The sequence below is a fragment of the Alexandromys fortis genome, unplaced genomic scaffold (assembly GCF_014885135.2).
Source record: "Alexandromys fortis isolate MF-2015 unplaced genomic scaffold, M_Fortis_MF-2015_v1.1 scaffold_50, whole genome shotgun sequence".
NCBI lineage: Eukaryota > Metazoa > Chordata > Mammalia > Rodentia > Cricetidae > Alexandromys > Alexandromys fortis.
The window spans coordinates 6,388,347-6,406,125 of NW_026067932.1; the positions used below are offsets into that span (position 1 = coordinate 6,388,347).

The window sequence follows — 17,779 nt, forward strand, 5'->3', positions numbered from 1 at the left end:
CCCTTTCCCTCCCCCTCACTCTCCAGTCCTAAGAGAAGTCAGGGTGCCCTGCCCTGTGGGAAGTCCAAGCCCCCCTCCTCCATCAAGGTCTAGGAAGGTGAGCATCCAAACAGATTAGGCTCCCAAAAAGCCAGTACATGCAGTAGAATCAAAATCCGGTGTCATTATCATTGGCTTCTCAGTCCGCCCTCATTATCAGCCACATTCAGAGAGTCCGGTCTGATCACATGTTCCTTCAGTCCCAGTCCAGCTGGCCTTGGTGAGCTCCCACTAGAACATTCTCTATTTTCTAAGGCTTCTCTTAACAGAAATACTGGCTTCTTGTATCAGTGTCTTTTCAGAGTTTATACCCCTCTGGTGATAAAGGGTTATCTCTTTCTGCTTTTGAGCAGAAATCCCGGTGCTCGTTGCCACTTTAGAGTAAGTCACCAAGTTTTCTTAAAGTTCTGAAATAACACCCGTCCTCTCGCCTCTTAAAAAAAAAAAAGCTAAGAAATGCTGAATAAATTAAAGATAAATAGTTTTAAAATATTTAAAATCTGAGATCTCTGGGTGGCTAAATCATATGCTCAGAACATCCTGTGTAATGGCTTGAAGATGATGCCAGTTACAAACTATATAAAGTACACACAGGGCCCGAGAGATGGCTTAGTGGGTGAAGAACCCGCCATGAGAGCCTGGCAGTCTGAGTTCTAACCTGGAATCTACATAAGGACGGAGGGAGAAAACCGACTCCTTGGAGCTGCCATTTAACCCCCACACAAGTACAATGGCACATGCATCCACACCCACTGATACTAGAACAATTTGAAATATGTGTGTGTGTGTGTGTGTTAGCTGTAAAACTGTACAATTCTTTCACGTACTTTTTGAAATAAACACACACACACACATATATATATGGCTTATTTATATGTATGTAAAGGTGAACCTATGAATAATCGTACCCAGACACGCAATACGCATTCTCAAAAACTTACATGAGAAGAGCATTAGTGAGAGCCCCATTTCAGGTTTGCTAGATTAAATTCAATTTAAAAAATACGGCACCATGAGTAAATCCGCATATTTAATATCGAAGCAATTAAAGGCAAATGAGAACACTTTTTGAACTAGGCATAGTAATTATAAAATATAAAAGTTAAAAAGCAAACAATCAAATCAGGTAATAGTTTTAATATAATAACATGGGGTAATCGTACCAACACAAAGTCATGATGTTTACACATTAGGAAAGCAGAAATAAGTGAGCTCTGAAAGTAATTCCAAAACATAAGGATGAAATATAATAAGAGGAATGTGTTATTGCTCATAGGACAGTTTAGGAAAACTAGGTATTAACAAGCAAACTCCAATTTAGAATAGTATTTGTAATTAAAGTTAAAAATAATTCTAAAAGCAATAAATTAAAGGAAAAATGGCTTCGAAAAGTTTAATGAATTTTATATTAAAAAGACACACAGTGTTCTTGTGCACATGCATGCAAATTAGGACAACAGAGGAGCTGACGATTAGGGATACTTTGTGATGAATGGAGCTACTGGAATATTAGTATCTAGAACATCTAAGAAACTTACTGAAGCAATACCAGTCTTCACAGACAAATAGCCAAAGAAAAATCGAACATTTAAAAGTTGTAAATCAAGAAAACGTTAGTACTAATACTTAAAAAATAGAAAATACTCAGAGCAACCATGAGTAAAGTGTTGGGTCACCAGATATAGTCATGGTATTAATGATTTGAGGGTCAGAATGTTAATTTAATGGCTCTGTAACTTTATTTTAGGAGTCCTACTTTTTAAGGTATATAACCCAATTTTTAAAAGCATACTTTTACAAAGACTTGAACTTTAATAAAAATGGGCAAAGATTTCCATTATTATAAATCTGTTAATCGGATTAGGATATTCATAAAACGAAAATGTGTGCTTTTTTTCCTTCCTCTTCACGCACGTAAACATGGGTATAGATTTTTATCCTGTGCAAGACATGTCTGCTGGCTCAACACTATTCTGACTACAACAAGAACCTCGCTGCTATGATCCACAGATACTGGACATCCAAGCACTGACTTTCCCTCTTCAAAGAACTCACAGCCCATTATTTATTAATATCAGATATTACAAATTCCTATGGAGAAATTTTTTAAATACTGTATATCAGGTTGAATAAACATTTAGCTGTCCACATCAGTTCTTATGGGATGTAGAAGACTATGGCCAAACTCTGCGACATAACCATGAGAAAACAGTGATTTCTAGACACAGGGGCAAAACATAAAATTTATATTTGTGATATACATTTTTTAGACAAAGTGATTTTGTCTTTCCTAGACTTCTTTTCTACTTATTTTCAACACAGTTGATCTTCTTTTAGCATTATCTTCATCTGTATAAAGTTTATCTCATCTCATATAGAAATATTTCAGTTTCAAATTTCCTAACTCTATTATTTAATTCTGGAAAATTAGGGCCCATAATAGAATAAAGATGATTTAATAAATAATAAAATGTTTACAAATATATAATCAATATTTTCGTGCTCTGTCTCATTTTTAAAACATCCCAGTAAGACATAGGATATATTCATATTATTCCATAATGCTTCCATGGTGCTAAGAAATTATATATCATTACTGATTTTTTTTTTTTTTGGTTTTTCGAGACAGGGTTTCTCTATGGTTTTGGAGCCTGTCCTGGAACTAGCTCTTGTAGACCAGGCTGGTCTCGAACTCACAGAGATCCGCCTGCCTCTGCCTCCCGAGTGCTGGGATTAAAGGTGTGCGCCACCACCGCCTGGCTTACTGATGTTTTTAAAACAACGTAAAACAGCCTCCTCTAATGACAGCTTTACATTGCACCATACTATTTGTTTAAAATATTATTTTTAATGGAATATGCATGAATCAGAAACATTAAAATGTATAGGAAAAACTGAACATCACAAACAAAATTAAAAATCATAAAAATTGTGAAAATTCCCTATTTGCTGCACTGACACACACAGTAAGCTAACTAAGTACATTTCTGAAAGAAAAAGATGGAATCACAAAAAAAAATTCTACCATCTTACGTTTACCTTAAGAGAAGCAAACCTTTACCTGTGCAAGCATGGGAAAGCCAAGGTTCCTACATCCGTTACAAGGAGTTAGTGCTTCCCAAAGTCCTGTGGGCCCACAAGTGTTTGGATCCTCCTCCTCTTCTTCCACTTCTCCTGGTGACAAATTTATTGTAGATGAAGTTCTCTGAAACCAAATTTATATATATTATACCAATATATTATGTCAATGTTACTTATACGTCATAACATCAATGAAATCACAATTGACACGCTTGCATACCTTAGCAAGCCGGCTGCCTTCTAGGCTTAGTTATCAGACCTTGCCATCTTGCATTTTGGGCTTACTAGGCCAAAAATACATATAGTTCAATTAAAGTTCAAAAGTGAAGAAGGTGGGTGAGAAAGACGCAAACGAATGAAGTTTGCAATGGGTAACAGGACATGGTAATGACCCAAGAAAATGTGTGAACAGCAACGAATGAGAAAAACCTCATGGGGTGTCAAGAATCTAAGCTTGTCATAGAATAAAGGGAAGAGTCTCAAGTAGGCTAATATGAATGAAATAGGAATTATTGTAAGAAATCCTTTAAGGAGGTCACCCAAAGCAAGCCCCACAAAGTATTTATGATGCACGTGACAGGAATAAATAATACTTTAAAATTTCACCAGTAGATTACATGCCGCCCATACACACTTACCCTCGCCATCTCCCAAATCCCGCTAAAGTGACTGCAACGGGTTTATACAAATTCTTAAAACGATGAGACAAAGGCAACGAGATCGACAGAAGCAGACGAGCAGTGTGAAGAACACGTGTGGACGATGACGGGAGACTCAATTAAGAGACAGGCAGGGATTAGCTAGGAAGGAGAACTTGAAAGAAAAGTGATTGCATGGTCGAGTCGTCGGAGAGATTGACAGCTCGTGAAGCTGTGAGCGGATGGCTTGCAACAGGATATAATCTCCGCGTCAGAAGGGCTATACCCCAAGCCCAACTTCTCAAGAAGGGAGCTGGGTTAACAGCTATCTCTTTGTAGTAAAGGAAGACCCACAGCTTACCAGAAGTGCCTCATAATCCACGATAGCTAGGTTTATATTTCCTAGGGAGAGAACAAGAGTATGCTCGGCTGTAGACACTAATTTACCATGGTCTGAATATGGTTTATTACCTCCCCAAACTCATGTTGTAGTTCAATGCCCAGTGTGCAGTATTAAGAGGGTTGAAATTTTATCCACGCATGGAGTCTGGAGGTGGGGCTTTGGAAAGGCGAATAGACAGGGTCGTTAGGGTAGAGTCCTCTGACTGAACACTGGCGGATTTGCCAGCGAGAAGACCATCACCAGATATGGCATCTCAACCTTACGCCACCAAAAATGAGCCAATATATATCTCCCTTCTTTAAACATTATCTAGCCCATGTTACTGGGCAACTAGTAACAGAAAAGGGACTAGCAACCTTCCTGAGAAAGATTATCTGTGACAAACAATAAGGAAATGGTAAAGTTGATATTGTTATCAATACTGTGAACTGTCCAATCATAAAACATTTCTTAAAGTTTCAGCTACATATAAGCAAGGGTTGTCATCTATTTGAAGAAACTGATTTTTAATTACATTTTCCTCAGGGGGCTAGAAGATACCCATGAAACAAGAACAGAAGAATACCATCAGATACATGCATTCGCAAATAAACACATATGTAGATACATACACATAAGTACAAACTCACACTGCAGAGAGAAGAACTGGAACACCTGATGAAATTTCATAACAGATAGAATGCAGAAAGAAACTAGAAATTAGGAAAACCAGGGGATTTTTTGAAAGGCCCAAAACTTAACAATGTGAGCTTTATAAGCATTAGAAAGAGAATGTAGATAAGAAGAGCAAGGAAATGACAGATGAAACTTTCCAGGAATTAACTAAAAAGTCCATTACCAAAGACCCCGCTGAATGCTCAATGGACTTGATTTTAAAAATACACACACACACACACACACACACACACACACACACACACACATATCTTAAAAAATAACAAATGCTGGCTTGAACATGGGGAAAGGGGAAGAGTTATTCACTGTTAGTGGAGTGTAAACTGAGACAGCCACTATATAAGTCAGTGGGGGAGGTTCCTCACAAAGCTAAATCAGTTCTACCGTAAGTTCTGGCTGACTGTTCTACTCTTGGGCATATACCCAAAGGACTCTATATCCTACTAGAGAAATATTTGCTTAGCCACACTCATTGCTGCTGTATTTACAAAAGTCAGGAAATGGAAACATCCTAGATGCCCATTGATGGATGAATGAACAATGTAACTGTTTTTGTTTTTGCTTTCCAAGAGGTTGGGTGTGTAAGGAAGGGAGCGGATATGGGAGGAGCTGGGGGGTGAATATGAGCAGAAAATTCTCAGAGAATTTATAAGAATATCTTTTTTTTATTCATTATGTATACATTGTTCTGTCTGCATATATGCCTACTCGCCAGAGAGGGCACCAGATCCCATGACAGATGGTTGTGAGCCACCATGTGGATGCTGGGAATTGAACTCAGGACCTCAGGAAGAGCAGCCAGTGCTCTTAACCTCTGAGCCATCTCTCCAGCCCCATAAGAATATCTTTTAAGGATTTTTTTAAATTAAAAAATTAAACTTTGTGAAGGTCTTCAGAATGCAGTATCCAGGGTGATACTGACGGACCATGGTTGTTAGGGTTGAGTAAAGACATTGGGTTGTAAAGTTAAAACTATTCTTCTCTTCCCGCTATAAATGGAACTGATTTTTCTGCACCCACATTTTAGTTCCCCCTTTATCGATTGCCAATAACTAGGAAATAGAACAATTAAATTCTCTTAATTTGTTATTGCCTCACATTGTTATGAAAACTTGCTATGTGGCTTGTATCATCATGGGACCAATTTCTGTTAATTATTCTATTCACGAAGCAATTGTTGAGGCAAACACTATTTATTTTTCTTGCTTTATAAACAAGAAAACCAAGGCCTCAAACTCATGTCGTAAATAGTTGGGGTTACAAATCAATCACCAATCCCCTCCTTTGGCGTTTGCATTCCTTGCATTCTAGTCAGCCCAGGCTACAGTCAGATAGAATTGTTTGGCTTAGCCTGATCATGTTCCACACTTTTATCCATGCCTTCCACCTTACTTCTCTATTCAGTATATAGCAGGGGTTAAAATTACAGCTTCTATCATTAGACAGTTCTAGATTCAAGTTTTCTGTCCCATTTTCAGGAGATCTGACTACTCTCAGCCTTGCTTGACTTATTCATACAACAAAAAATAATACCCAACAGTTCTTTTTTCTCATAATCAGATGAGGCAATAGATAACAGAGCGCGTGAAACATAATAACATTTCAATAAACATTAACTATTATTTTAGCTAGTCTTTTCTTATAACCCTACTGATTCCAATGTAGTTCAGATTTTGCCCTTTATGTAAAATGTTCCAGATTTCTCACAAACACAAATTATGTTACTCTGTTCTGCATGTCTGTTCTTCCTTGTGCAAACATGTGTATTATGGGGTTTCACAGACACCTTGAAATAAGAAACGGCACAGCGCCAGAATGCATTGGCTTCTTTGAAGTCAAACAAGAACACATTAAGTCCTAGCTCTGTGCCTCCCAAGCTAAATGGCTTTGAGTAAATACTTGATCCTATTATTAAACCTCAGTAACCTTGCTTGCCAATGTAGATACAATAAGAATTCCTTTTGCAGGGCTTTATCAGGATAGAATTACTTCCCTGACTAGCATGTAAAGTAGTCACCACTGATAGCTTCATTATCATTATTATGGAAGAGTCGTAAGTGCACACAGTGTGCTCCAGCATTTACACACATGCACAAGGGTGGCTAACTCCCCTGCTTAATTTTAATTTGTTTAAAATACAGCACAGCCTTCCTCGTTTCTGCATCATGTACAATGTGTTGTACATAATAAACTTAATAAATATTTATTAAGTGAAGTACTGGATGGATGAACTATTATTTTAATTTCACTACCTAGAAATTTTATTAAGGGTTGTACATAATTGTATCACAAATATCATGGCTGATATTTCAGTTTTATTTTATATTAACCATTACAAGTGGCTATAATGGAAATAAGGAAACAATAGTGGTCGAGCACTGCCCTCTAAAGTCAGGATAGAAATCTGCTATGTAAAAGTGTAGTGTGGAAAAAAATAACGTTTTTAGTAATTCTTTGAGAATGTGATATAACATTTTGATCCTATTTACTTCCCAGTTCCTCTCAGATTCACACCCTCCTCTCTACCCCTCACTTTGTGTCCCCCTTCTTTTTAAGAACAGACTCTATAACAGCAAATGCCCTCGTCCTTTGGTTTTTTCACAGTCTTCCATGCTCCTCTCCTGAGATCCTCTCTAGCCTTAGCGGGGGTCATCAATGGACTAATTGGGGTCGCGCATCCCATGAGAAATTGATCCCTGCACTTTGACCAGTGGCAGCTTCGAGAAGCAGCCTCCATCTGCTGCAAAACCAAGTTTCTTTGATGAGGGATGACAGCTCCACTAATCTGTGGACAGAAGGAGAGGAATTCGGAATGCAGTTGATTATACCGGTGTAGGAACGTGGACGCTTCTCCTCCGGGTTCCACGTCCTTAGCAGCGCGAGGAAATGACTACGTCTACATGGCCAGGCATGAATGTCCTCCTAGTGAGTGGCTAGGACTGTCTGAGGTGAGTAAAAGGTACCTTGGAAAGTCTTTTATCAAACTAAATAAACGCTTCAATATATATGTCAAAGAAACCATTTGAATACACATCGAGGCAGAAGGTGTCTTTGTTTCCCTGCAAACTGGCATCATCTTATAACAGAGGAGGTCTTACATGGACTTGTTATTGTTAATCAATTCGAAAGAGGGCAGCAGTTATATAATAGCATGGCATGTCACAATATTTTATTTTATGCTGTCTCAAAGTGGGCAATAAGAGACTTGGTGAAAGCTATACTGACGGAGAGCAACCACCGCCCTAAAAAAGGACAGGCACGTTTATCTCCAACACAGCCCTGAGAAACAGATAGCAAGTCATGGGTTAAGAATGTTACAACATCAAATGTAAAGTTTTCATCATCAAAACACGGAGCATCTGCTTACAGTTCCCTAAAAATTACTCTGAATGGCCACCTACACTAGCCTTTCCCATGACCGTGACTGTGCGTGCCGTGTGTGTGGCTAGTGACAGTCACAATGCTACAATAATTACATCCTCTGAAAAACATAATTGCTCCCCGATTCATTTGAAGTTAGCCATAAATCCTAAACCACAATTAAATCTGCAAGAAACAAAAACAGGGGAGGAAAATCAAGCCTATAAGGTTCACTGGGTCTACATCCTAGCAATCATGAGCCAAATGATATTGCTGTGTTTTGTGATTACTCAAACTTAGGACCAACTGTATTTTATACATATTGGAAATTACTTCATGTGCAGTAGCTATAAAAGAATAAATTAGGAAGAGCTAGTCTCTTTTATAGAAAATGCTCAATTCCAACATAGTTACTCCACTTGCTGTTTACATAGCTGAGATCTTTTGCCAAACCACTTGGGAAACTTCAAAAATATACTTACTTTGCTATTTAATTTGAATACAATGGATTTATATGTTGTTATTACCTCTTAAAACTTTATTCAGTCTGACTTTGGCTTGATAATTTATTTCAAACAGGGAAAAAAATCAGATTTACATACAATATGCAAAAGCTAATTTCAAAACTGCTAAGGCTATTTTAGAAACGTCAGTGAGACTTTAGTTTTTAGTAAAACTACATAGAAGGATAAGTATGTAATTTTTGAAAGCAAAATTATCCTTCATGACAGGCCATTTCATTTGAGTACATATTATCTTGCTAAAGATTTATTATGTTCCTAAAATCAGCTTTCTTAAGGCATTATTTGCATGCATAAGCATGCTCTCTGTTTTAAATTGTGCTCATGCACAGTCTCCCCAGTCCAGCTGTGGAAAGCCTCCATCATCCCTGTCAGTATTTCTCTACCTAAAGCACAAGTGGGTTCATCTTTTTTCAAACCTCACAAAAAAATAGAATGATAAGATACACATTCTGTGTGAACTTCTTTCCTTCAACTTATTTTTGAGATAGATTCACCTCTATGTATTTACATATCAGTAGGAAATTCCTATTTATTAACTATCATCATCTTCATCATTATCATCATCATCACCATTTTGTGGATCTGGGGATTGAACCCAAGAACCTCAAGCAGGCTGGATAATCACTAGCTACATCTCCAAGCCACCTCTTAACTGCTTTGTAATATAAAATAGTACCAATTTTGTTTACATAATCAGCTACCAAGCATTTATGATATTTTTAGCTTGGGGATGCCATGAAATAAGTTGCCATGAACAATCACATAATACATGAGTTTAAAGGACAAGACTGTGTACCATGATTGAAAGAACAGTAGATTTGTAATTATAAATCAATCTCTCAAGTTAAATATATATTTAAATGTATATATATATATTCAGATTCTATGCTTATTAAGTAGATTGAAATTATAAATCAATCTTTTAAAGTTAATATATATTCACATTTTATTATTAAGTTGTTTTTATAATCTGTAAAAGAAAAGGAAATGGGGAATTGATGTAATTACATTTTAATTTAAAAGCAGATTAATTTAATCTTTACACCAGAGTTAGTTTAGACTCACCACTCAGACTTAAGCTTCCTTAAATAGATCAGCAAGACCTCACCAATGGGCTGGTGGTAATGGATAATTCTTGACACTGGCTGAGCTCTGGGAATTTTTATAATAACATTTCCCTGGTATTGTTCTTTCCAAGGAGGTTCTTCTTTACCTGTCTTCACGAATTTTTCACTCTATGTCTGTGGAGGTTAATATTCTGTTACAATTTAAAGAGAACTTTAGGCAGCTTCCAGCCCTTCTTCTCTGTGTAGCTTCTTCATTTACAATCTTCTGCTTGAATATCATATTGGGTTAGCCTGCCCCAAACCCTATTTACAACCTAGTGAAACTGTATCGCCAACTTGGATTCCCCCTTCCACTCTTTAGGATATTATATCTATGCAGAAAGCAGGGGTGTCTGTCAGGTGTGTCCACAGTCTTTTCAATTATTGTTCACAGCCTTGTCTTTCGATAATGGATGTTTTATTTTTTCCAGTATTCTGGTAGTTTAGATCAGAAGCTGTTCTATGCCATTATCACTCAATGTAAGTCTGGCATGAATATTTTTTCAAATAATACATATTATTTATACCTCTGTCTCTGGTGGACAGCTCTCTTCATTGCTTGCATTCTTCTGGTTGGGTCATTTCTTCTATTTTGAACAAATCCTTTAATTATGTTAATATCTACTTCCTTCTTCCTGTACCTGCACTTTATCGCTTGAAATTACTCATTTCCTTTCAGAGTCAAGCTTTTGCCAGTTTTCCAATCTCTGGAAAAATTAGTCACCTCTCATAAAGTATTTGTTCAGTTATTTTTGCACCAAAGATGCACATACTAATATCTCCAAAACTAGGGAGCGGGTGTGTCTCTGACTCTTTTGCCTGCTCTGGGGACTCTTTTCCTCCTACTGGGTTGCCTTCTCCAGCTTTGATAGGAGGGCTTTGCCTTGTCTTATTGTATCTTGCTTATACTGTTTGGTTGTTGTCTCTTGGAGGCCTGATTTTTTCTGAAGAGGAAACGGAAGGGGAGTGGATCCAAGAAGAGGGAAGTGAGGTGGTTTGGGAGGAGTGGAGGGAGGGGAAACTGTGGTTGGGATGTACTGTATAAGAGAGGAATCTCTTTTCTATAAAAAATGAAAAATTGAAGCAGCAAATAAAACCTTCCTCTTTTTCAACAGCAACAAAGTATCATATTAACAGGAACATAATTTCACTACCACTCCAAAGAAATTTATTTAAAATTATGTTATCCATATCTACCACTTTAAACAAATTCATTTACATTTCTTAACTGTTCATTGATCAAGAAGAGATAGGCACAAACAGTCTACATTATAAAGGCACGTCTAGACCTCATTCTGCAGGAAGTATTCTATACACATACTGCTCAAGGTTTGCTTGCTTGTTCTGTGTCAACACTTCATCTAGATGTAATCCAAACCCACAATGAACAGAAGACTTGGTGGCAGCATCACTTGTGAATCCTCTGCCTGCTGCTGAGAGAGACGACAAGGAGAAAGGCACCAGCGCCATGAGTCTCAGAGACAAGACCGGCCGAGCATGACTGACCACTCTTTCCCCTCTCTGGATAATCTGCTGGCTAGAGACAAGATGGAGAACAGATCTTAGGACATCAATCCACTTTCTCCGCAGATCCCTGGCTCTCGGAATGAAGCACAGTTAAAGATGCAGCTCCTGGTTCTAGCTGTGTGTCTGTCCAGTAATTACTCAATTACAAAGCTACTGTTTGTAAGGTTAAAACTAAGGATTGAAGATAGAGAAACAGGAAACGTAGCAGGACCCCTGAACTGGATGTGTAGAGGGGCACAAACATACAGCTAGACAGTAAAACTAGAGCCATTTGAAAGTAATTAGAGACAAACCAAGGTGCTGGAGAACGCCATGTTCTTGCGTTTGAGTACAATCCTTCAGGAGATATGTGGTGATATTTTGTTTGTGCTTTAATAAATTAAGCTTGCCTGAAGATCAGAGTGTGGAGCTAGCCCCACCAGTTAGACATCAAGGCCATGCAGTGGTGGCACACACCTTTAATCCCAGCATTTGGGAGGCGACGGGATCTCTGTGAGTTCAAAGCCACCCTGGGCTACGTGAGATTGAATTGGTCTAAAAGAAAAACAGAGACAAGAAGTGTTGTCTCACATCTGTAATCCCAGCTCTAGGGAGGTGGAGATGGGAAGGGATGTGGCTGGGTCGAGGGAGGAATATAAGGCAGGGGGAGACCGGAGCTCAGGCATTCTGTCTGCGGACTTGTAGAGACAGGATCGTCCATTCAGTCTGAGGATTTCGTAGAGGAAAGAAGTAGTGGCCGCCTGCTCTGCTTCTCTGATCTTTCAGCTTTCACCCTCAATATCTGACTCTGGATGTTTATTACTAAGACCAATTAGAATCTGCGCTACAGAGACAGAGTTCTACGCAGAGAGGGAAAGGAGAATGAGAAGGAAGCTGGAGGATGACTGCGCACGGCAGTAGAATGGGATGAGAATGAAGGTGGAGGATGACTGCGCACAGCAGTAGAATCTGATGGCTGTGCCGACAAAATCTATAGAGGAAGGCAAGAAGGAGAAAGGCAGAAAGACCATCTCAGGGCTCTGCCTCCAGTGTCCAGCAGATTCTTAAAGGTACTCAACACATGTCAAGGCACAATTTCTATCTGTAGTGGTGCTCCACTAGAAAAGAAACTAGAGAGCTCCAGAGCTGCGTGCGAAGCCTTCCGGAGCCACTTGCTCTCTGAATTCCCTAAGTATGGGTGGTCCGGTCAACGGACTGCATCCTTTTGAACTATGTGCTAGATGGTACATGAAGTGTTTCTTATCTTTATGAGTACAGGGATGATTCCTTCTATCATTTGTATAGCCTGAAGTTCTAGGAAATTAATATGCACATATTCTTTGCTGGACAACTCTTAGCTCTCCTTGTTTCCTGCTTCCATTTAGACAACTGTAATATAGAAATGCCCTTGGTGTTACCATATGTATAAATATGTATGAATACATGTGCACATGTATGTATTGTACTGGAAAACAGAAAAGAACAGGCATGCTTAATGACGTACATGAAGATTTTCAATATTCCTAAAATAAAAATTGTACTACAAAACACTAATCTATTACATAACAATGCATTCTTTGCCATTTCCATAATTATATTTATAATTTTTTCTCCTTCTGGGAAGCAATAGCTATTCAGTTATATGAAAGTAAAATTTATAACAACAAAGTATACGATTGAAATATATAGATGTTAACTAAACTTCAACAAATGAATAAAAGTTGAAATATTTTACACTAAAAAGTACATGAACACAAGTTAGACGATAAATCTGTGAGGTCAGCAGGAAACTGGCAGCTCCGGGCTATAATAAAGCCAAACAGATATAGTAAGAAAATAAGTGGAAGATTTTTGAGCAGTCTGTTTTAATATTAATGCAGCCAAGGGAAGGTTCAGGGCATAGAGCTCCTGCAAACTGTGAAACAGATGGTTCACACTAACGATTTGAGACTTTTGGGTGACTTCGACAATTTGCATTTTTGGCTAGAAGAAATGACACATTAAGGATGGTTGTCAATTTTTTTCTAAAGTGGAGAAACATATATTACTATAAAATTTAAGAAATCGTGTAGCTATAATTTTTATTTCTCCCAGCTCATACACAGTCAGGCTGAGCTAATCCAGAGTGCAGTGTTCATGTACAGATAAATGCATAAACACAACAAGAACGTGGATCACAACTTGATTAGATCATTACTTGGGAAATTAATAATAGCAGGGATAAATAATATTTTCAAACATTTAAATATACCATGACTCATTCACAAAAAGAAGATTGGAAGAGCCTTTCAGAATACATTTGATGTCAGTTAAGAAATCCGATCTCTGCAGAAGGTATTTTGCTGACCTTCTTTGTCTAATAAAATATCCGCTTTTTTTGTTTTCCAGTGAAGCGAAGTTGAATGATTATAAAGAATGTATGAGGCTCCTCACGTGATACACATTAATTTGAATATTAATGTGCAAAAATTACAAAATAAAATAAAGGTTGTATGTTTCTATTAGGAATCATCCAGTTCAGTGGTCTTAGCTTATATTTGTGTTCCATACACAAGATTTTCAGTAATTTTCTAATCCAAAAGTGTCTTCAGCTATGCCACTGATCACTGGGAGCATTGTGGTGTGGACACTAGGAAAAAGGAAGGGGACCTGGGTGTAAGCTTATGAAACAAAACTTACACATTGGTCATTACGTCAAGGTCCAACTTTGGCCAGAGAGATTCCAAGGAAATAGTCCAAGTGGGGATTAAAATTTGGGAAGAGCTCTGTCTCGTGTGGTTTGTGTTACAGCATCTGGAGCAGCGTGTGGTACGCAGAGAGTAAGTACTCCAATTCTGCGTTTACGTTTCCTAGTTCAAAAGCATTCAATAATTGCTTCTTGACTGAAATATTTTATTAATTTACACTATCCAAAGGAAACAACTGATCACATTTCTGCACCCACCAAAATCAAATCTTTAGTCATTGAGCGGTTAACAATGCCAGACAGTTTTTAAATCCCCTGGCTTTCTTGGAATTTGAAAAAATAAAAGTGGGAAAGAGCTTTCCAGAAACACCAGGATAAGTTTAAAAGCCACAGCACTGGCCTCCAGCCTGTCCAGCACTTTCACCGTATGCCAGAATTTAATGAAATGTTCGTGTTCCAACTTCAAACATCTTCATTGGAATGCCTAAGCCATATCCTGCCTCCCCACGGCATTCAACACATGCTTGGGAAGTCATCTGGCTGAGAAGTGAAAAGAACCCAGGACCAATATAGCAGCACTTTGTGACTTAACAGAATTTGCTGTTGGTTCGCTTCCCAATCCCTACCTTGACTTTCTAATAGTTAACCATTTCATCTCTTCGGAGAGAAAATTTCCTGCTCCTCCGCTATATAGTTTCATTATCAGACAATCGCTTAAAGTGTATATAACTCTGGCCAGACAAATATTTCAAATAGATCTGACCCTATGCTGCTAAGTTGGCCACACCACCTGGAACATCATTTTGTTTAAAAATCAAAGCCCTTTTTTGAGCAGCCTGCATCTAACAATTGGTGGGTGATGTCCAAGTACCTCCTGAAACAGACCAAAGCTGAGGGCCACTGAGCATCCGGGCTCCCAACAATGCTACTCAGGCAGGCAGACCATCCAGTGGCTTCTCCAAGCAGGTCTGAATTCCACCGCTGTGGAGTAGGGCTGTCCCCTAAAACCGTCCTCTCTAGGGTACTCTTACTAGTCATAGGTGGCCTCTATAGCTTCTTTTACATCTTTATAGTTACCTTACTTTCATAGCTTGTTAACGAATAATGCTAACTTTACACTAAGCAAGAAATGGTAAGAAATGTCTAGAGTCAAAACAAAGGCACAAGGAAACTGGTTGAGATAAGATAACAAATAAAGATTGTGTGTGTGTGTGTGTGTGTGTGTGTGTTTGAAGATTCTAGGAGCCAAAAGCGATGTTACATAAAATTATAAAATTAAGCTAGCATTTGAGTGAGCAAATTAGAGAAACTGAATACTCCCACTCCATACTAAGACTAACATATGAAAAGAAATTTCTCTCTCTTCCTCTCTCTCTCTCTCTCTCTCTCTCTCTCTCTCTCTCTCTCTCTCTCTCTCTCTCATCTATAAAAAGAATTGAAATGATGCTCTCAGAACTGGAGAGGTAGCTCAGTGGTAGGGTGCTCTGAGTTCAGCCAGGCATTTGTGTTCATTACAATAATAATCAAACCCGCTACAGGTTCTCTAAGTTGTAAGCGAGAACTTAAATCAGGAGCTAAAAATCACATCGCAGATGACATTCAAATGATAAATACTTCAAAATCAAAGGCTAAAATAATAAATCAGTGCTAGCTGGATGTGGTGAGAATGGCAATCTACTAGAAACGTACTAAAGCAAGGATGGATAAAAACATTTTCAATTTTACGGCAAAGCTTGGGATGCTCCTCAGTGGGTAGGGAACTTCTCTAGCGCCAGCAAAGCCTTGGCTTCAGTCTCGAGCACTGGACAAAATGGGCATTGAGTGGACGCTTGTCATTCCAGCACCAACAGGAGTGGAGGCAGGAGGATCAGAAGTTCAAGGTCATCTTCAGTTACAGAATGAGTCCGAGCCTAGAATACACGAGACCCTGTCTCAGAGAGTACGGGAAACTGTGAACCAGAAGACAAGTACTGTAAAAAGGAAAACACGAAATACAAAAGGCTTCAGTGGGAGAGGAGGGAGAAGGTGCGGTGATGTGGGAGTGTCATATATCAATCTGTTGATTTCATTGGTTAATTAAAGAAACTGCTTGGCTGGCCTCATAGGTTAAAGCATTGGTGGGAGGCGTAAACAGAATAGAATTCTGGGCAGAAGAGGAAGTGAGGTCAGACTCTGCTCTGCTCCCGGAGAGACTCAACAACTCTGCTCTCTGGAGCAGAGACACCATGGACGGAGGCTAGAATCTTCCCGCTAAGCGCACCTTGGGGTGCTTACACGAATTATTAGAAATGGGCTAGTCCAGGTGCGAGAATTAGCCTGTAAGGGCTAGAGTTCATGGGCCAAGCAGTTCTTAAATGAATACAGTTTGTGTGTTGTTATTTCAGGATTGAGATAGCCAAGCGGCTGGGGTGTTGGGGACGCAGCCCCGCCGCTCCTTATTTCAACAGTGCGGGATGTCACTGGGTGGCGAATATGAGCAAAGCTAATGATACAAATGCATGAAATGACACAGCCATTTCGTGCACCAACTAAAAAGAATAAGAAAGGAAAAACATTATTCCGTCTGTGAGAAAAGTAATAAAAGAAATAGTAATGGTTCAATTACTATTAAATAGCACTTTAACATTACCAAAATCCTATGAATAATCTTTACTACATAAAGACATGAGAGAAAGTATCAAAAAAAAAATTCCCCGAAGAATGAGAGATTGCCCAATAAACTGTCATTAGCCATAAGCTTACGTGACTGGGGAAAAATAGCATCTTTAAAATTCTCCTTACAATCAGTGTTTATCAGGGGAAAAAATAAGCAATTTCTTTTAAAGAAGTTTCTAGCAAAAATAACAGTAAATGTAATGCAAAAAAAGTTATTTATAGACTTTACTGTGTACGAGTTTAAAATAAAAAAATGAAATGAATTCAGGTTAATGATACCTATAAAAATAGTTTAAGAGATTCTTTAAGTTTCTAAAATATTCAAAAGGGCTTAAAAAGTGAACCTTTAGCTTGTTTCTAAGTACATTTTGACCCAAATCCATTTTTCTCTCTTACCTCTTCCATGGATCAGCCTGTGCTTAGTCCCTCCTAAGAGGTGTGACCATGCGACCCGGGCATCATCATCAAACTGATACAACATCTGTTACTCTCAGATCTTTGGCTTTTTATTCTTAAGGCTGCTCTTGCAAGTACCAAATAATACACTCTAGATAATACATTAATTGAGAAGGATTTTTGGCCGGGACGGGGGAGAGGCATTTAAATATAGAGTGATGGCTATATTTAAAACTACACCAGCTGAAAATAATTTCTGAAAGTCTTCCATACATTGTTGAATGAGAGCTTCCCCTGGGACCGCTAGAACTTCCAACTGACATCATAGTTGCTGCCGTGATGGCTGTGGAATTGCAGATAACTCCTACCAGGGATCAAAATGACCGAGCCAGATCTCTCGCTGCTTATATTATTCTAAATAAAATTTCCAAGTTTTAAAAATACATCCATCAGAGGAAAGTTCATTTAAACATTTTCCACTCAAACTAAATCAATCTTGGCAAAAATGGCCATGCTTCAGAAAAAGAAAAAGGATGTAGCTGATATAGTGTGCTAGGTTTTCCATGATACTCCTTGTCAGGGGGACTAAGAAAGAGGGGACCTTGCTGAGGCTGAGGAATTAAGACAGTAACTGTGCTACACGCCACCCTGCTTCCTCCTCCCACCTTCTTCCTAAATGTCTGTGGGCTGACCTTGAAAAGAACCACAGT

General features: G+C 38.5%; 1 protein-coding gene across 7 annotated transcripts in view; it reads right to left on the reverse strand.

Annotated features, from left to right (window-relative positions):
- Anks1b (ankyrin repeat and sterile alpha motif domain containing 1B) overlaps positions 1 to 17,779 on the reverse strand; it is an 864,790-nt gene that overhangs the window by 668,682 nt on the left and 178,329 nt on the right. For 6 of the 7 annotated variants that reach the window (XM_050145702.1, XM_050145698.1, XM_050145703.1 and 3 more), the window contains exon 9: positions 3,101 to 3,244. The exons of the other annotated variant lie outside the window; for it this stretch is intronic. In XM_050145702.1, coding sequence (XP_050001659.1) covers positions 3,101 to 3,244 — 144 coding nt within the window. The remainder of the gene's footprint in view (positions 1 to 3,100; positions 3,245 to 17,779) is intronic. 7 annotated transcript variants of the gene reach the window in all.